This window comes from Siphateles boraxobius, unplaced genomic scaffold (genome assembly GCF_051911475.1).
Source record: "Siphateles boraxobius isolate OS27281-9 unplaced genomic scaffold, OSU_SipBor_1 137, whole genome shotgun sequence".
NCBI classification, from domain to species: Eukaryota; Metazoa; Chordata; class Actinopteri; order Cypriniformes; family Leuciscidae; genus Siphateles; species Siphateles boraxobius.
Genome location: NW_027508741.1, coordinates 1,038,611 through 1,060,000, shown reverse-complemented (window position 1 = coordinate 1,060,000; position 21,390 = coordinate 1,038,611). Strand labels below are relative to the sequence as shown.

At 33.7% G+C, this 21,390-nt stretch overlaps 1 protein-coding gene across 2 annotated transcripts; it reads left to right on the top strand.

Moving 5' to 3' along the window:
- Positions 1-916: 916 nt before the first annotated feature.
- On the top strand, positions 917-21,174 carry tap1 (transporter 1, ATP-binding cassette, sub-family B (MDR/TAP)). 2 transcript variants are annotated; one of them, XM_077229952.1, is made up of 13 exons: positions 917-970; positions 2,505-2,839; positions 6,685-6,880; positions 8,294-8,408; positions 8,880-9,010; positions 9,655-9,860; positions 11,670-11,867; positions 12,462-12,590; positions 13,455-13,643; positions 15,206-15,379; positions 15,486-15,645; positions 18,080-18,216; positions 19,658-21,174. In XM_077229952.1, exons 2-13 carry the CDS (start codon positions 2,513-2,515, stop codon positions 19,892-19,894), a joined length of 2,199 nt encoding a protein of 732 aa, XP_077086067.1. In that variant the 5' UTR covers positions 917-970; positions 2,505-2,512; the 3' UTR covers positions 19,895-21,174. The 2 variants fall into 2 exon arrangements, with proteins under 2 accessions (XP_077086067.1, XP_077086066.1); XM_077229951.1 differs by lacking the exon at positions 917-970 and adding an exon at positions 1,663-1,963.
- The last annotated feature ends 216 nt before the right edge of the window (positions 21,175-21,390 follow it).

Sequence of the window (21,390 nt, the reverse complement as noted above, 5' to 3'; positions counted from 1 at the left end):
CAAAAAGAAAGAAAGAAAGAAAATTACTGACCCCAAACTTTTGAACGATAGTGTATATTCGTACAAAATATTTCTATTTAAATAAATGCTTTTCTGTTTATTATTTTTTTTTTAACTCAGAATCCTAAAAATAGTATCCAAGGTTATAAGTAACTATATTAAAATAGAAATCCACTATTTTAAATTGTTGTAATATTTTAATATTACAGTTTTTTTCTGTATTTTAGATCATATATATATACACACATATATATATATATATATATATATATATATATATATATATATATATATATATATGCCCCTTTTTTACATTTGAGCCCCTGGTCAATGCACGTCCCTGGAAAGGATGCATTATAATGATCAAAAGTGATTTCAAATAAATCCTTTCTATTCATTAACGAGTTATGATCTCCACCTAAAAAATCTGAAGCAAATCTGAACTGTTTTCAACACTGATATAATGATCATAAATGTTTCTTGAGCATCAAATCATCATATTATACTGATTTCTGAAGGATCATGTGAAACTGAAGACTGGAGTAATGATGCTGAAAATTCAGCTTTGAATAAATTACATTTCAAAATATATTAAAAAAGAAAACAGCTATTTTAAATTATAAAAATATTTTACATCATTAATGTTTTTACTGGATTTTAATAATATATATTAATGTTTTTTACTGGATTTTAATAATATATATTATTAAACCCAATTATTTTAACTTTTCTTTTTTGGGATTATGTCGAAAAAATAGCAGCCAATGTAAATTGTGGCATTTATCTGCACGACCTCCGTTTATGAGCAGAGAGGTGGATAACACCATAGACATCATAGAGACATCTATATGATGTCTATGGATAACACTATATACTCATGTATATTAATTAGAGTATGTGACGTACCATTAGACGCGACCACGTTCAGGAAGAGAATGCAGGGGTTTCGAGACGCGCTTCAACACTGCTGGTGCGTCCCAATTCGCATACTATCCGTCCTAATTAGTATTCGAAAATAGAATAAGTACATCTATGTTGAAATGAGTTTTCCAAAGATACCCGGATGGTCTACTATTTCCGGTTAGAATCCAAAGTGCAGATCAATGCGCACTCAAACGGCTAATATTGCCCACAGCCAATCGCGCGTTGGACGAGGATTCGGTTAGAACTACAAACACGAGTGAAAAGTGTTAAAAAACTACAAATATGGAGGACGCGCGAGTCCGGCGGTTATGTAGAGAGGTTTAGATAAAGGGGTTTGAGTGATTAATTATCAGTATCTAACCTGACAAAAATGTATTTATTCGATGTTGTCTACATTATATTGCATCTGCAGCAGCATTGTGAACTTTTGTAAAGATACGTTTAGCCATTACCTTTTAAATGCATCATTATATTCAAATTGCAAACACATAAGAAGAGACTGCATGAAAGACCCATGACTGGCAGATGAACGTGCGACGGAGGATTTTAACTGTGACAAGATGATCTATCCGTTAACAGATTTGTCCATTAAAGATGACGTGATAGTATGTCCCAAAGCTTGCCTACTCTTTTGCTACAAACTCAAAAGTATGTACTTTTTCTTCACAAAAAGAGCTTAAAACATCCACACAAGAGAGAGTCAGACATGCAACATTATGCATATTTTTTAAGACAAGCCCTCAGTGATTGGCCAGCTGATGCCCACCATCGTCTGACTCTGAACCAATGAGGTCGGACTATTTGGATAACGTCACGGTGCCTTATGAATATTCATTATTTTAGAGGGGGGTTTCCTCCTTGCAGTTGTTCATACTTTCGGTTTCAGATTCGGACGCTGTATGGAGGTTCTCGCACAGCATTCTCACCTCTCTTGTTTAGCTACTTATTTTAAACGATAATATATTAAATAAATGTGACGGCGACACTAAAACACATCGATTCTTTAAATATCTCGAGAGTTTCAATAGGTATTTTCAAGGTACGTACTGTTTCATTCTTTCTTTTCAAGGACATGTTGTCTGAATGCACTGCTGGGAAATCTTTAAACATACACAACTTTTAAGTAATTATCTACTAACTTTGACTTGCAAACAAATTGCTTAGTTATTGAACGCGCTATTACGTAAGCAAATCTCAATGAACTTAAATGAAAATTAATTTTAGAGTGAAAGTGAAACTGATTCACCCACATTGAACTAAATATACCATTCTTTTACTTAGTACACATTCCCTGCTGGGAAAATAAACAGCTAAAACCAGCCTAGGCTTCCAGACTGGCCAAGCTGGTGTTCAGCTGGGTTTAGCTGTTTTTTTTGGCCAGCTAAAAAAAAAAAAGTGCCCTAAAAAACCCCATTGAAAACCAGCCTGCGACTGAGACCAGCTTAAACCAGCTCAGGATAGATTTATCTCTTTGTTTGTTTTCAGCAGGGTTGTAATGTGATAACTACATGTTCATTGCACATATAACTCTGGTTGTTTGTCATTGCAAAGTGTATTTGATCCTAATATTTGTTTGGCAGTGCTGGAGATGAAGGATAAGATGGCCGTTCCTCTGTTCGGCCTGTTGGCGTTGTGTGTAGACGTGTTCACAGTGATGTTCATCGGTGCCATCCAGCTGTCCCCGTCCTTCATCAATCATGCGTTCGTCACGCTGTGGGCCGGTGGACTGGTCCGAGCCGCTCTCCTCCTCTTCCTGTCCTTCTCCTACTCCGGCAGCCCGGCGTGGATGAGAGGATTCGAGGGGGTTCAGACGGCTGTGGTTCACGGCCTTCTCTATCCGGTGTATATCTCGTTTCTCAGGGCTTGTGGCAGGTCTACTGTGGAGCTGGTGTGGGGTTGGCACACCTGGCAAGGGGTAAGATGTGCCGTAATACATTTAACCCGAACCCTAACCCTCTGCTATTGTGCATTTGGGACTGGGAGTCACGGTAAATAGTGAACATTTTTTTGTTCTTAATAAAATCAATGTTGGGAACAACATTTTTGTTCAAAAATATATTTTTTCTTTTGTATTTTGAGAAATGTTTTATTTATGCAATAATTATGACAGATTTTTCCCAAATTGAAAATAATGTAAAAAAAACCAACCTTTTTTTGTTGGTGTTTTTCTATTAAAGCTGTATTTATGTTAAAATAGAGACAATGCATTTAAAATCCATTTTTTTGAAGCCAGATTAGTATGGAAGCTTGTTTTCACCACAGAATAAAACATTTTAAAAGATTATTGCGACATTTATCTCACAATTCTGACTTTATAACACAATTGCGACTTTATATCACCTAATTCTGACTTTATAACACAATTGCTACTTTATATCACCTAATTCTGACTTTATAACACATAATTGCGACTTCATATCACCCAATTCTGACTTTATAACACAATTGCGACTTTATATCACCTAATTCTGACTTTATAACACATAATTGTGACTTTATATCACCTAATTCTGACTTTATAACACAATTGGGACATTATATCACCTAATTCTGACTTTATAACACACAATTGCGACTTCATATCACCCAATTCTGACTTTATAACACAATTGCGACTTTATATCACCTAATTCTGACTTTATAACATAATTGCGACTTTATATCACCTAATTCTGACTTTATAACACACAATTGCGACTTAATATCACCTAATTCTGACTTTATAACACACAATTGCGACTTTATATCACCTAATTCTGACTTTATAACACAATTGCGACATTTTATATCACCTAATTCTGACTTTATAACACAATTGCGACTTTATATCACCTAATTCTGACTTTATAACACACAATTGCGACTTAATATCACCTAATTCTGACTTTATATCACACAATTCTGACTTTATAACACAATTGCGACTTTATATCACCTAATTCTGACTTTATAACACAATTGCTACTTTATATCACCTAATTCTGACTTAATAACACAAAATTGCGACTTCATATCACCCAATTCTGACTTTATAACACAATTGCGACTTTATCACCCAATTCTGACTTTATAACACAATTGCGACTTTATATCACCCATTTCTGACTTTATAACACAATTGCTACTTTATATCACCTAATTCTGACTTTATAACACAATTGCTACTTTATATCACCTAATTCTGACTTTATAACACAATTGCTACTTTATATCACCTAATTCTGACTTTATAACACAATTGCTACTTTATATCACCTAATTCTGACTTTATAACACAATTGCTACTTTATATCACCTAATTCTGACTTTATTACACAATTGCTACTTTATATCACCCAATTCTGACTTTATAACACAACTGCGACTTTATATCACCTAATTCTGACTTTATAACACAATTGCGACATTTTATATCACCTAATTCTGACTTTATAACACAATTGCGACATTATATCACCTAATTCTGACTTTATAACACACAATTGCGACTTAATATCACCTAATTCTGACTTTATAACACACAATTGCGACTTTATATCACCTAATTCTGACTTTATAACACAATTGCGACATTTTATATCACCTAATTCTGACTTTATAACACAATTGCGACATTATATCACCTAATTCTGACTTTATAACACACAATTGCGACTTAATATCACCTAATTCTGACTTTATAACACACAATTGCGACTTTATATCACCTAATTCTGACTTTATAACACAATTGCGACATTTTATATCACCTAATTCTGACTTTATAACACAATTGCGACATTATATCACCTAATTCTGACTTTATAACACACAATTGCGACTTAATATCACCTAATTCTGACTTTATAACACACAATTGCGACTTTATATAACCCAATTCTGACTTTATAACACAATTGCGACATTTTATATCACCTAATTCTGACTTTATAACACAATTGCGACTTTATATCACCTAATTCTGACTTTATAACACACAATTGCGACTTAATATCACATAATTCTGACTTTATAACACAATTGCGACTTAATATCACCTAATTCTGACTTTATAACACAATTGCGACTTTATATCACCTAATTCTGACTTTATAACACACAATTGCGACTTTATATCACCTAATTCTGACTTTATAACACAAAATTGCGACTTCATATCACCCAATTCTGACTTTATAACACAATTGCGACTTTATCACCCAATTCTGACTTTATAACACAATTGCGACTTTATATCACCTAATTCTGACTTTATAACACAATTGCGACTTTATATCACCTAATTCTGACTTTATAACACAATTGCGACTTTATATCACCTAATTCTGACTTTATATCACACAATTGCGACTTTATATCACCTAATTCTGACTTTATATCACACAATTGCGACTTTATATCACCTAATTCTGACTTTATATCACACAATTGCGACTTTATATCACCTAATTCTGACTTTATAACACAATTGCGACTTTATATCACCTAATTCTGACTTTATAACACAATTGCGACTTTATATCACCTAATTCTGACTTTATATCACACAATTGCGACTTTATATCACCTAATTCTGACTTTATAACACACAATTGCTACTTTATATCACCTAATTCTGACTTTATAACACAATTGCGACTTTATATCACCTAATTCTGACTTTATAACACAATTGCGACTTTATATCACCTAATTCTGACTTTATAACACAATTGCTACTTTATATCAACTAATTCTGACTTTATAACACACAATTGCTACTTTATATCACCTAATTCTGACTTTATAACACACAATTGCGACTTTATATCACCCAATTCTGACTTTATAACACACAATTGCTACTTTATATCACCTAATTCTGACTTTATAACACACAATTGCGACTTTATATCACCCAATTCTGACTTTATAACACACAATTGCGACTTTATATCACCTAATTCTGACTTTATAACACACAATTGCTACTTTATATCACCTAATTCTGACTTTATAACACAATTGTGACTTTATAAAAAGTCGCAATTACCTTTTTTATTTTTCATTCTGTGGCGGAAACGAGCTTCCATAGATTAGTGTCATCTGGTGGGAGTAAAAAAGAACAATATCTGTAATAGTGTAATCACTAGATTACTATATAGCTGTATAAAAAGAGGATTTAAACATAATTACTTTTATAAGCTTGTGGATTTGGATATATATTTAGACCTTCTCAGAGACAAATTTTGTCAAGCTTTGAATATTTTTAGTTTGAAACAGATTTGAAGTGTCCGTGTTTCTTTTAATTTTACTACAGTCAAAAGACATTTAACATCAAAATTAAATAAAGATGTAACAAATTGAAAAGAAATTCTTTATCAGACTCTTATTTGAGTCTTCTGGCTCAATTTTGCCATATTGTTACAGCCACACCAGTTCATTTGTGTGTGTATAATAGTGTATCGGGTTATAATAATGTATTGTGTGTGTGTGTGTGTGTGTTTTAGAGTTTAACCCCTTCCTTGCTGCTTGTGCTGTATTATTGATTTTATTTCACGCATTTGCAAAAACTTGCTTTGTGTTACAGTCACACCAGTTTATATTTGTTTGATGATTTTTCGAATCAAATCTAGTTACATTCCGATGAAGTAGCGATATTTTTTTTTTAAAATTCAGTCTAAAATGATCGAGCCACCAGAGGGTTAAATGGCAAACAGATACCTGGAAGAGTATTTGAAATGGCAGATGTGTGTGTATTAAAATCCGATTATATTTCAGCTTCTGCAGGGGTATTTGGTGTTGGCTTTGTCTCTGTTGCTGTGGAAGCGCCATGTACTCACTCTCCTGCCAACAGCCAAAAAGCAGAAAACAGAGCAGAAGGGCAAGGCTTCGCTGCAAAGGCTGCTGGGATACATGAAGCCCTTCAGTGGACGCTTTGCAGCCGTCTTCTTCTTTGTGGTTATATCTTCGTTAGGTAAAAATGTGTTTATTGTTTTGTGTCATACATACTGTACAGTAGTGGGCAGAAGTGATATTTGTTTTTAAAGACCCTAAAGTTCAAATAAACCATCAAAATGAGGAGAATATTTTATACCTTGAGTGAAAAACAAAACACTAAACTTGGTTAACGTATTTCTCTGACAAAATTATGGGGAAAAAAGGCAAACTACAGCTACAAGTTTTATTTTACCATGTAAAAAATAGAATAGAAAAACAAAAGTGACAGGTAAAAGCATACATTGCAGTATTTCCTAATATTTTATTGATTCTCTCTTGTTTTTACATGAGTTCATAATTTCTGGTCACACACAGTTTGGCATGTTTATCACAAATAAAAATTATCCCCAAATATGATAATCCTTGTGCAATTGATATAATATAAAATTAAAATATTATTTGTAAAATATTTTGTTGCTATTACTACATTACTGTATTGTTAGATGTATTATTTGTTTATTTAAATCATTACATTTTTGATTCTTTTTATTAGAATAATTTTTTCTATTTTTTATTATTATTTCTTTTCTTTTCTATATTTTAAATATTTTTAGATACATTGCATAGACAATACAGAATGCCCTTTTATTTATTTAAATTTTTATTTAACGTATTACAATTTGAGTAAATATTGTGTTATTAATGTATCTGGCTCCATTTCCTGTTATGGCTTTATGATCTGTAAATAATTACCTTGAAATCTAGCCTACAGTGTAATTTAAAACTTATATAGTCTGTCAAATGAAAGAAAGTTAAATGTGATCGCATATCACTTTTAGTTTCACTTTTGGTCAAGTTTGCTCTGATAGTTGTTCGGCACACAAAACCATGCCAAGTTTGCAAACACACTTTTCAGGAACTTATTGATTCTCCTAGATGTAGAGATTGCACAATAATTTGGGTCAATGATAATAAAGCATGTTTCTTTTTGTCTGTAAGCAAATTAGAAGATATACACATGAACATGCATATTTACATGCATATTTACATGCATATTTACATGCATATTTACATGCATAATTACTTGCATATTTACATGCATATTTACATGCATAATTACATGCATAATTACATGCATATGTACATGCATATTTACATGCATATTTTCATGCTTATTTACATGCATGTTTACATGCATAATTACATGATTATTTACATGCATAATTACATGCATATTTACATGCATAATTACATGCATATTTACATGCATATTTACATGCATAATTACATGCATATTTACATGCATAATTACATGCATAATTACATGCATAATTACATGCATATTTTCATGCATAATTACAAGCATATTTACATGCATAATTACATGCATAATTACATGCATATTTGCATGCATAATTACATGCATATTTACATGCATATTTTCACACAGGTGAAATGGCGATTCCTCATTACACCGGTAAAATGACAGACTGGATCATGAATGAGGACGAACCTGAGGCCTTTAATCATGCTATCACTGTCATGACCCTGATGACCATTATGAGGTGAGACCACAAAGACAATCTTGTACACTACTGTTCAAAAGTTTGGGTTTAGTGAGACTTTTACTCAGCAAGGACACATTAAACTGATCAAAAGTGAGGACATTTATAATGTTACAAAATAAATGCTGTTCTTTCTATTCATCAAAGAATCCTAGAAAAAAAATGTTTCTTGAGCATCAAATCATCATATTATAGTGATTTCTGAAGGATCATGTGACACTGAAGACTGGAGTAATGATGCTGTAAATTCAGCTTTGATCACAGGAATAAATTGCACTTTACTATATAATCACGCAGCTATTTTACATTGTAAAAATGTTCACAATTTGTACTTTATTTTTGATCAAATAAATGCAGCCTTGGGGAGCAGAAGCTTTTAAAAAACTTTTGAAGTAGGATTTAAAGATAAACAACACCTTTAATGCATTAAAGATAAAAGCACATCTCAGGATTTCCACCTGTTTTCTTCAGCGCTGTGTGTGAGTTTGTGTGTGACCTCATCTACAACATCACCATGAGCCGAATACACACGTCCATCCAAGCGCTCGTCTTCCAGTCGGTGCTGAAACAAGATATTGCCTTCTTCGATAAAGCTTCCACAGGTATTTTTTCAACTGTATCATATGAGTGTTGCTGCTGATTCTGTCTTGATCATTTTAACTCATGCTGTCACTTTTATTTTTGTATTTTATAATTAACGCTGCATTCTCAGAAAAAAAGGTACAAAAGCTGTCACTGCGGCGGTACCTTTTCAAAAGGAACACCTTTGTACCTAAAGAGGGCATATTAGTCCCTCAAAGGTACATATTGATACCAACAGTGTACATATTAGTACCTAAATGGTACATATTAGAACCCTTTTGAAGGGGTTTGACAGCTCTTAGACAGCTTTTGTACCTTTTTTTCTGAGAGTTTCATGTTAAAATAGAGACAATGCCTTTAAAATCCAGTTTTTTGAAGGCAGAATAGTGTCATCTGGTGTGTAATATCTGTAATGCCATGGTGTAACCACTAGATATAGCTGTATATAAAGAGGCTTTAGGCTTAATTACTTACTTTTATTAGGTTGTGGATTTTGGATATATATTTAGACATTCTTTTTGTCAAGGTTTAGATATTTTTTGTTTGAAATCTTGATTTGAAGTGTCAGTTTTTCCATTCATTTTACTACAGTCAAAAGACATTTAACATCGAAATTCCATAGAGATGTGACGAATTAAAAAGCACTTCTACCGGTTTCGTCCAGGTGACATCGTGTCTCGCATCACCACCGACACCAACACCATGAGTGAGTCTCTGAGTGAGAAGTTGAGTCTGCTGATGTGGTACTTCATGCGCATAATCTTCCTCTTCGGCTCCATGATGTTGCTCTCCGCCAGACTGTCCATCTTCACCGCTCTCGGCCTCCCCATCATCTGGATCATCCCAGAATTTTCCGGCCGGTTCTACCAGGTAACATGAGCCGTGTTTCCATTACCCTTCAAATTGCGCAAACTGAAATTGCGAATTGAAAATACGCCCTTTATCGCAAAAAAGATTTTACGCTCGCATGATGAGGTTTTTCAGGCAATTCGAAAAATAAATATTTCGCAAAACTGCATTGGAAACAGTTTTTGCGCAATTACAGTCACCTGACGTAGATGACGTGGTATGTTTGGACAGATTCATACATTTATTAAATTCATAAAAGACAAAATAATTACAGGAATACTGGATTCTAAACCTCAAAGAAACGCCACAATCACGACCTCGAAGCAGAAATGAGTGAGAAACACCCAGAAACTCCTCATATGAACCGCTCACAGTATAAGAGTCTTTCCTTGCCATTAATGCTTGGAAAACACACACACGTCTACTTTGATTAATAATGGCCAGTGCAGTGACTGATATATACGTAAATCTACCAGCATCCGTCACCACGTTTGGAATGACTCGCGAGAGGAAAAAATGGCGTTTTAGTCGCAAAACATCGGTTAATGGAAACGCCGTCTTTTCGCAATCGTTTTTTGTCGCCATTTAGAAAAAAAACGCAAATGTTTTGCGCAAATCTGTAATGGAAACGCGCCTATTGATTATTAATTTTATTATATATTAGTCATATAGCGGTGGCCAAAAGTGACGTCCCGGGTGAGAAAAAATTGGAATCTTCAGCCTTTATACAAATTCAAATTATATTGGGCATATTGGGTAGTTGTGCTTGGACTCAATTGTTTTATTTGTGATAAAAACACAATGAAATTTTGAACATGTGCAAAAACGAGAGAGCTAGTATTACCTGATTATGTCGTAGTCAATGTTGACTTTTTCCTGTTTTTCTAAGCATTTTTTTTTTTGCATAGTAAAATAAAACTTCTAGCTGTAGTTTTACTTTCTTTAACCAAGTTAGTGTTTTGTTCTTCCCTCATATTTAACATATTAAAAAATGTTAGGTTTATAATGCAAAAGTTGCATTATATAATCTAATTAAACATGCCCTTATTTGCATGCATTTACAGAACAGAAATTTGAACATTGGATAGCAAATTTTTATCACCCCATAAATCAGAAAATACTATCAACAGCAAGTTTTTAAGGAGTAAAATGTTAAATGAATCAGACAAATGATACGCGAACCCGGGTAATTATAGTTAACTAAAAACTGAATTTGAAACTAAAACCATAAAAAACAAAAGTGAAATTAAATAAATCTTAACTGAAATAAAATATAAAATAAAGAACTTAAATGTATTTTATTTCAGCTGGTTGCAAAGGCAACATTTTTGCATTCTAATCTAGTTTAACTTGTATTAAAATAATTATAATAAAAAAAAAATATATATATATAATGTCAAAAACACAACAAAATTACTTAAAAACTAACAAAAATTACATAAAGAGCTGATTCAGTATATTAATAAAAACTATAATAGTATCTCATTTACTCTGTAAAAAAGAGGCAAATAGATAAAGTGTAAAGAAATAGGCATTTATTATTCTGGATGTCGTCTTCGCATTAGTCTGAAAGTCATACAGTCAAAAGAGCCCAGAATCTCAAAATCTACCAGTTCATGAAAAATACATGTTTTTGCCTATTTTGTCTTAAGAATTCTATCATGTAAATAAAAATTTCACAATGACTTTAAGATCAAACAGAAATAAAATCAACCAGCTTTTTCCAAATGTTATCAGAAAGATATGCATATGTTTCCAATCACACATGTTTTTTTTTATCAAGTTCCTCAGGTGCATTTGTGTTGATGTGTGCTAATGTTTCCCTCTCAGAAACTTTCTGTGCAAGTGCAAGAATCTCTCGCGAAAGCCAACGATGTTGCGACGGAAACGTTCTCGTCCATGAAGACGGTGCGGAGCTTTGCTAACGAGGAGGGGGAAACCGAGAGGTACAAGAAGTGTTTAGAAGGAACGTACGCCCTGAACAAAGTGGAAGCCGCTGCTTACGCTGCCTCAACCTGGACCAATAGTGTGAGTTTTGTTGGTATAATGCACATTTTTACAAACCTATTTTATGCACTCTGTGCAGAGTATTAATTTTGAACATATGTGACACTGGACCACAAAACCAGTCAATGTTTTTTTAGGTTTATACATCACATGAAAGCTGAATAAATAAGCTTTCCATTGATGTGTGGTTTGTTAGGATAGGACAATATTTGGCTGATATACAACTATTGAAAATCTGGAATCTGAGGGTGCAAAAAAATCTAAACATTGAAAAAAAATCGCATTTAAAGTTGTCCATATATGTTCGCGATTGTGCTGCATACACACAACGATAATTTTTTTAAATATTTACGGTAGGAAATTTACAAAATATCTTCATGGAACATGATCTTTACTTAGTATCCTAATGATTTTTGGCATAAAAAATAAAAATCAATAATTTTGACATATACAATGTATTGTTGGCTATTGCCACAAATATACCCGTGCGACTCGTGACTGGTTTTGTGATCCAGGGTCACGTATGCATCCTGGAACAAACACTGCTTTAAATATTAGAGCGATTTCAAATGCATCCTGAAGTCAAGAGTTTTAAATCAAATGTGCGTTTTTCAGATGTCCAGTTTGGCTTTGAAAGTCAGTATACTGTATTATGGAGGACGGCTTGTGACAGGAAGTGATGTCAGTAGCGGTGATCTGGTTTCCTTTGTGCTGTATGAGCTTCAGTTCACATCAGCTGTGGAGGTAATCCCTCAAATCCATGCATCACTATTTAAACATCTTTAAGCCTCTGGTGCTCTTCGTGTGGTGATCAAAAATAACTAAAATACATTTTTTTATTTAAATTAAATGAATGAACGATATTGTAGTTTAATAATGTTTTTTATTTAATATTTTGATATTATTTTATGGTACTAAATTATATTTACGCTGTATTTATTATACATTTATTCACTTTTTGAGCATAGTCCTGAAAATAAAATGTCGTAATTTTTGAAAGCTTTAGAGCACAGATTTAAGTTTGATCTCTTTTAAGATGACACTTGGCAGATTATTGCTGAAGGGAAAAAAGTTTTAAAAAGTGAACTTAAAAAAAATTACAGAATTTTACGATTATTTTTACAATTTTTTTTTCGAAAACATGTTTTACTCTATAACTGTGAGAAAATCAAAGCCATATTTCTAAACAAGTTGTGTTCAAAATTTAAAGTTGATATCTCAACAAAATGAGCTTTCAGTGAGATTGTGTTCGGCTGCACTACCAAACGCTTCCACTAGAGGAAATTCGTCTCCCATTCGTTTCCAATGCGCTCATTTTTGACTGCGAGGAAAACAAGTGTGACTATTTTTTTCAGGACCATTTAACCTGTTCGAATAATTTTTTGTTCACATAGCAAGTGCCAAAACCTTTACCACGTTTCGTACCATTCCAATGAAGAAAAAAAACATCAACAAAAAAACAAATGTAAACTTTTTCGGTCAAAAACGACCGAAGAGCACCAGAACCCGCTCACAACAGCCTAGCATTGACTTTTACATGAGAAACTGCCACTGTTTTTTTCTTCTAGTCCAGTTTGTGCCTTGAAATCCCTGCCGCTTGTGTCACAGGTTCTGATGTCTTACTGGCCGCATGTAAAGAAGGCGGTCGGTGCTTCAGAAAAGATCTTCGAGTATGTGGACCGAAAGCCCGATGTTCCTCCAGACGGATCTCTCGCTCCTCCAACTCTAAACGGACACGTGTGCTTCAGAAATATCACCTTTGCTTATCCGAAGCGACCCGACACAGATGTGCTGAAGGTGTGCATTGACAAAGCTCCTATTACATTTCACAAAATACGAAGTTATGTTCAAAGAAAATAAAGCCTGTTTTGTATTAGGACACTCTATTTGACAATAAAGCACATTTTAATGCTTAAATTAATGTAATGCACTGAAAGAAATCTCATTCTCATTACTGTAATGGAAAAAAAAAACAAATATGTAAAAAATGTGACAAATTATGGTAAAATTAATTGATAAAAAAGTAAAATTATGAAAGCTTGTTTCCACTACTGAATAAAAAAAAAAGGTAATTGCGACTTTTTATCTCACATATTTGACTCTTTTTGTTCCTCAGAATTCCGAGAAAAAAAGTAAGAATTGCATGATATAAACCCACAATTGCGTGTTATAAAGTCAGAATTATGAGATATAAAGTCAGAATTGTGAGATATAAAGTCTGAATTGTGAGATATAAAGTCAGAATTGTGAGATATAAAGTCAGAATTGCGAGATATAAAGTCAGAATTGTGAGATATAAAGTCAGAATTGTGAGATATAAAGTCAGAATTGTGAGATATAAAGTCAGAATTGCGAGATATAAAGTCAGAATTGTGAGATATAAAGTCAGAATTGTGAGATATAAAGTCAGAATTGTGAGATATAAAGTCAGAATTGCGAGATATAAAGTCAGAATTGTGAGATATAAAGTCTGAATTGTGAGATATAAAGTCAGAATTGTGAGATATAAAGTCAGAATTGCGAGATATAAAGTCAGAATTGTGAGATATAAAGTCAGAATTGTGAGATATAAAGTCAGAATTATGAGATATAAAGTCAGAATTGTGAGATATTAAGTCAGAATTGCGAGATATAAAGTCAGAATTGTGAGATATTAAGTCAGAATTGCCAGATATAAAGTCAGAATTGTGAGCTATAAAGTCAGAATTGCGAGATATAAAGTCAGAATCGTGAGATATTAAGTCAGAATTGTGAGATATAAAGTCAGAATTATGATATATAAAGTCAAAATTATGAGATATAAAGTCAGAATTGTGAGATATAAAGTCAGAATTGTGAGATATAAAGTCACAATTATCTTTTAAATTGTTTTTTTTCTGTGGCGGAAACAAGCTTTCATACAAAAGCGATGTTCGGAGCGATGTTTTTTTTCAATGATCCTTCAAGTTCAGAAAATATTATATATATTATATATATGAGGAAAGAAAAAAACACTAATCTTGGTTGAGGTATTTATCTGACAAAATTATTTTGCAAAAAAGGAAAACTACAGCTACAAAAAACTGCATAGAAATACAAAAATCTGTCAGGAAAATGCAAACATTGACTACAACATAATCAATTATTAATATTTTCTTGGTTCTCTCTTGATTTTGCATGTGTTCATAATTTCTGGCCATAAAATTATGTGACACACACAATTTGACATGTTTCATTGTGTTATCACAAAAATTGACTCCAAGCATAACTACGCTTATAAAATCTTTAATAATATTTGAATAAAGGATTAAGATGGACTGGATATCTGCTTTTGCCACTACTGTATATTTAATGAAAGACTGTGTTGTTGGTGCTTCTAGAGCGTTTCTCTCGAGCTGAAGCCGGGCCAGATCACGGCTCTAGTGGGTCCGTCAGGTTCTGGAAAAACCACTATTGTGAGTTTGCTGGAGAGATTTTACCAGCCTCAAAATGGGCAGATTTTATTGGACCAGAAGCCACTGTTGAGCTACAAGGACAAATATCTGCATGAGAAGGTAATCCTATTATTTGCTCTATACTAACAGCTGCATGTAAGTGAATATAAATAAAAGTGTCTGGGTTTCTCTGTTTGCTGACCTCGTTTAATCTCCACGCTCTCAGATTAGTGTGGTGTCACAGGAGCCGGTGCTGTTTGCTCGGTCTGTGCGGGAAAACATCAAATATGGCAAAGAAAACGCCTCGGATGAAGAAATACACGCTGCTGCCAAGCTGGCCAATGCTGACGATTTCATTTCTAGTTTACCTAAAGGATATGACACGGGTGAGTCTTAAACACTTTGTGAAACTCACTATAATAGCTCATGGCGAGATTAAAGGACAATTCCAGCCAAAAATCAAATGAAACTAGCGCTAAATAATATCTTTGGAAAACAGTCTCGACCAGTCGAACCACGAACTGCGTTTTCCAAAGATGGCTCCTGGTCTCGTTCTCACACACTAGAGCTCGTTCACACATGCGCACTCTTCAGAAACTACACTTTAAATCTCCTGACAAACTAAAAGACGTAAATGACATTTGTATGTGCTCTAAATAAAAGATATAGATTGCTCTTATTTGTCTCAAGATCAGGATTTATTGAGTCACATGTGATGAAAACTAGAAACTCTTCTTCTAACCGCAGGTCGAGATCTGCCATCACAAACACACAACTCTGCGATGCTGTTTGCGAATGTTCGTTGGAACGATGTTTTTAAGAAACACACACTAGTTAAACTGCTGATAACGAAGGAACTTGCAAACATAGTTGACTAACGATGCTTTCGGGAAACACACCCCAGTTTACTTCCTGTCTCTATGAAGCCCCTCCTTCTGAAAAGCACACTGAGCTCTGATTGGTCAGCTGGATCAGTGTGTTGTGATTGGTCGAGCGCTTCGAGTGTGTTTTGGGAAATGTCCCGCCCCTTACCATAACCGCCAGTTTAACACACTACTAACTAACTCAACCAGGCCCCGCCCCTTTATTCTGCGTATGAATTATTATAATGAGGAATATTGTGACGTGTTCGTTCCCGGAAGAAACTCAAGATACAATGGAGGCGTTTCAGGAGTTCAGGAACACTGACACTGATATAGAGAATAACTGTTACTTTCCAGAGCTTTTTCATGCTGAAACAGCAACATTACACACTAAAGAAAGATGAACTTTTAAAAAACGCACAATTGTACCTCTTTAATAGTACTTATAGTAACCATATATACACAGTAGTCAACATTTGAAGTGGATCAAAAACTTTCATCAAAGTTATACATGAATTTTGAACAATACCCGTTCTTGTCTTAGGACAACTTTGATTCACTTTTTTGATCCACTTCAAATGTTGACTACTGTATATATATATATTAGGGCTGTCAATTAAACGCGTTATTAACGGCGTTAACGCATTTTAACGTGATACATTTTTTTCCGCGAGATTAACATGCTTTTTGGCCTAGCAAAATATGTAGTTTTTCTGCAACAGGACGCGGCATGTGCAGCGCTGCGCTATGAAACACATTCATTTCAATGGCTTGCGCCGCGCGAGGACGTTTTGTTGCTTCATCGACCAAAGCGCAAGCTGATCTAGCTAGAGCGTAAACACACTTGTTGCAAGCCGGCCAAATAGTAGGTTAACGTTACGTTTTGAGTGGATGACGAGCGCAAGACGCCGAAATGGATGCCAATAAGATTCTGAATTGAAAGTTTCTCTTGACAAGACCAAAGTGATCTGTGTGTTTTGTCATTGTGAACTGAGCTGTCATCGCAGCACGTCCAGTCTGAAATACCACTTGATGGACAAGCACACACACACACACACACACACACACACACACACACACACACACACACACACACACACACACACACACACACACACACACACACACACACACACACACACACACACACACACACACACAGCTTATGCAAATTCTGCAAACCCTCGTCAATATCAGGACCTCGTCAGTTTTTCCTTCACCCTTTTATTGATGGACAGTGTTACATTGTGTGAGAGATTATTTGCTTCAAGTGAGAATGTTCTAGTGTGAAATTGAACACAGTATTGTCAATGTTGTTTTCAATAAAAAACATTTGCACAAAGCAAGCCGATCCACTTTTTTATGTTGATAAGAGCATTAAAATCAGAAAAAATAATGGGACAAAAAGAAATCAAGAAACATTTAGAATAGATAAAATGTGCGATTAAATGTGCGATTAAACTATGACATTAATGCGATTAATCACGACTTAACTATGACATTAATGCGATTAATCGCGAGTTAACTATGACATTAATGTGATTAATCGCGAGTTAACTATGACATTAATGCGATTAATCGCGAGTTAACTATGACATTAATGAGATTAATCGCGAGTTAACTATGACATTAATGCGATTAATCACGAGTTAACTATGACATTAATGTGATTAATCACGAGTTAACTATGACATTAATGCGATTAATCGCGAGTTAACTATGACATTAATGCGATTAATCGCGAGTTAACTATGCCATTAATTGCGATTAATCGCGAGTTAACTATGACATTAATGCGATTAATCGCGAGTTAACTATGACATTAATGCGATTAATCGCGAGTTAACTATGACATTAATGCGATTAATCGCGATTAAATACTTTAATCGTTTGACAGCACTAATATATATATCTGATCTAAAGTTTTAGAAAGTAAGAGGTGTTGTTTGGTGTTCAGATGCGGGCGAGAAGGGCGGTCAGGTTTCCGGAGGACAGAAGCAGCGCATCGCCATCGCCAGAGCTTTGATTCAGAAACCGCAGGTTCTGGTTCTGGATGACGCCACGAGCTCACTGGACACTGAGAGTGAACACAGGGTAAGATATACACCGGATCTTTGAGCAATACTTTATTGTGCTTTTCTTACGCTATATTTCTTTCAATGCTATATTTTCTAAATGTCATAATCATGTTTTTTTTTAATTGTTTTTTTTAAATTTATTTCGAATTTATATAAAAAAAGAACATCCAACAAGAAAATGAAAATCAAATAAAAAAATCAAAGTGATAAGAATAACACAAATTAATTGACAATAGTTACAGCCATAGACTTTCTAACTCTTGTCATTGTCCATTACAAATTATATTAGGAAATAATAAATTATATATTTCAGAAGTACAGGAAAAAAAAAAAGAAAAGTAATGATAACACACCATGAAACTGAAGATAATTACTAGCCCCAAAAACACTAATTATTCCCCGCCTACTTCATCCCTATATCCCTTAAAAACCATATCTTAATACTTGATTTTAAATTTGGACATTGCTTTAGTTCCTCATTGAGCTTTACTCCAGAACTTGGAATGCAAAAGCTTTTCCTGGTTGTCCGTATCCTGTTTGTTTTAAAGTTGTGTGCATATGTTAACAAACAAGTATTCATTACTTCAATGAGCTCATTGTTTCTGCATTAAATTACTATATTGTTTAAATCAATACATTTTTAGCTAACTGTGATTTTGTATATGTACATTTCTGAAATACATAACTTATACAATTACCTCTGATAACAGATCACTTTAAATTGTAATGTGGACTTTTTCTGTAAAGCTGCGTTTAAATTACGTGTATTGTGAAAACCGCTATACAAATAAACGTGAATTGAATTACAAAACGAAGTTACCAGCATTAACACTGACAATTAACACTTTTCACCGACTTCGACACCGAATTCAATGTGGATTTGTAATTTATAATTAATATAAAGACAGTAATTAACTATACTAATATTAACTATGTATATAGCCTATATACGCGAAGTGAACTGTCTTTATAAAGTTAATTACTGTCTTTATATTAATTATGCTAGCGTGTTAGTGCGGGGCTATTTTGAGCCTTGTTAGTGGTATTAACTAGCGATTTTTATTTTTATTTATTCGATGCCTCATACTCTATAAGCTATAATCTAATCTGTGGTTAAACTAAAACGTTAAAACTGGGTACATTCGATTGTCATGAAAACACATCCCAGAGAACGCTCGACTCGACCCATGTGTTATTTAGCTCTAAGTTCATTTTTGGCCGTCCTTTAAAGCAAAATTAAAAACCTATCTTTTCCAGACGGCTTATAATCGCTGAGTTTCAAATATGTTTTTTTTTCTTCTAAACATTGTGTATTTGTGTCTTATTTTCATATTATGTTCTGTTTCGTTTTTCGTGTTTCATTTAAATTATATTGTTCAGCGCAATAGTCGCCATTGTTTTTATCGTGCTTCATAAATAAATAGAGATTGATTTTTCCCGTCCTCTTCTTCTCTCAGGTGTTCAGCGCTCTGAAGAAGGACCTGAAGAGTTGCACGGTTCTGCTCATCACACACAGACTGAGCGGCGTGGAGAACGCAGATCACATCGTCTTCCTCCGAGAAGGAGAAGTGGTCGAGGAGGGAAGCCCTCAGGAACTGCTGGGAAAACAGGGACACTACGCAGAGTTCGCCAAACAACAGAATACTGCAATCCATCGCAAAAACGCAGAAGACCTTACAAACACCGACCAATGATCATCTACATCAGCTATCATGTGATATCAGCACAAATCAGATGACACGTTTTGCATTTTTTTTCTCCATTAGTACATATTTCTCAGCTGGTCATTTATGTAAATTCTGTTAGTGTTTTTAAATTAGGTGTAAATATCACAAAAAACGTGAGAAAAGATATGGGTGAATCTCACTAAAATATGTCCAGGTAGAATCATTAACATTTTTGTTATTGTGACTTATTTTTCCCAATTCAAACAAAATGCATAATGTGCACAAAAACTAACTATTGCACACATATTATATTTCATAGTCTTCACAAGAGTGTCCTTTGGATATGCATTATATTTCCATTACATCATGTAATGCATAGTTAAATTGCACAGGTGTACTACATTTTTTAATCAGTTTACATGATTTACATCAGGATAAACTAAATGTAAATCTTTTTTTAAATGTAAATGGCTAACCATTATAATGGCATACTGTTATATATACAGTAGTGTGCAAAAGTGATGTCTGGAGGGGAAATTTGTTTTTAATGACCCCTAGAAGTTTAATGAAACCATCAAAATGTGAAATATTGTATATTTTTAAACAAACAATAACAATAAACTTGGTTAAGGTATTTATTATTAGCCAAACAATTATTTGGGAAAAAGGCAAACTACAGCGACAAGTTTTTATTTTACTATGTAAAAAACTGCATAGAAACACAAAACGCTAACAGGAAAAAGCAAACATAACCTGTTATTAATATTTAATTGTCTCTCTCTCATTTTTGCATGTGTTCATAATTTCTGGCCAAAAATGATGTCGCCACAATTTGTCATGTTTCATTGCGTTATTATCACAAATAAAACAATCAACTCCAAGTACAGCAACACATTTTTACACATTTTTGAAGATATACATTTTCCTAGGCTAGACATAACTTTTGGACACTAGCCTACTGTAAATATATGCATATATAATTGAATTGCCATGAAAACCATGTGGGAAAACGTTTTATTTTTTGTTTTTGTGTAAACCAAACATCATTTACTTTTTATTTCTGCATAAAATATGTTCTGTTCTTGATGTGTTTCAGGAGAGTCACCCATATACCGTTAATCAGGGCTAGTAAATCGCTTGCTAAACATTTTCCCAGCATTCAAACCCGATCTGTTTTTACACTTATGGTGTTTCTGTTCTGAACTTTTTCTTGGCTATATAAATGATAGAGTTAATAAAAGCAGTTCTACCCCTGTGGTTGATATATGTTCATGTTGTAAATAAATAAACATACATCATTAATGTCATTTTGTAATTTTTTGCTTTTTATTTAATGCTTAACAGATCAGTTGTTGTTTATCATGTTGATTTAAAAAAACAATCGTTACGTAGGCCTATATGTATAACCAATAATGTTTGATAATGATTTATTATTTAAAAAAAAGCTTCATATAATTTAGAAGTTGAGGGTTAGCAGTTCAAATATGTACTTATGAAACCTGAAACTTTATCCTTAAATATGT

What these genes read in the sequence shown, in the direction of transcription:
- tap1 (XM_077229952.1), top strand. Translation starts at nt 2,513, where the DNA reads ATGAAGGATAAGATGGCCGTTCCTCTGTTCGGCCTGTTGGCGTTGTGT. An exon ending in GTTGGCACACCTGGCAAGGG is followed by an intron (nt 2,840 to 6,684) that starts GTAAGATGTGCC and finishes ATTATATTTCAG; the next exon opens with CTTCTGCAGGGGTATTTGGT. An exon ending in CCGACACAGATGTGCTGAAG is followed by an intron (nt 13,644 to 15,205) that starts GTGTGCATTGAC and finishes TGGTGCTTCTAG; the next exon opens with AGCGTTTCTCTCGAGCTGAA.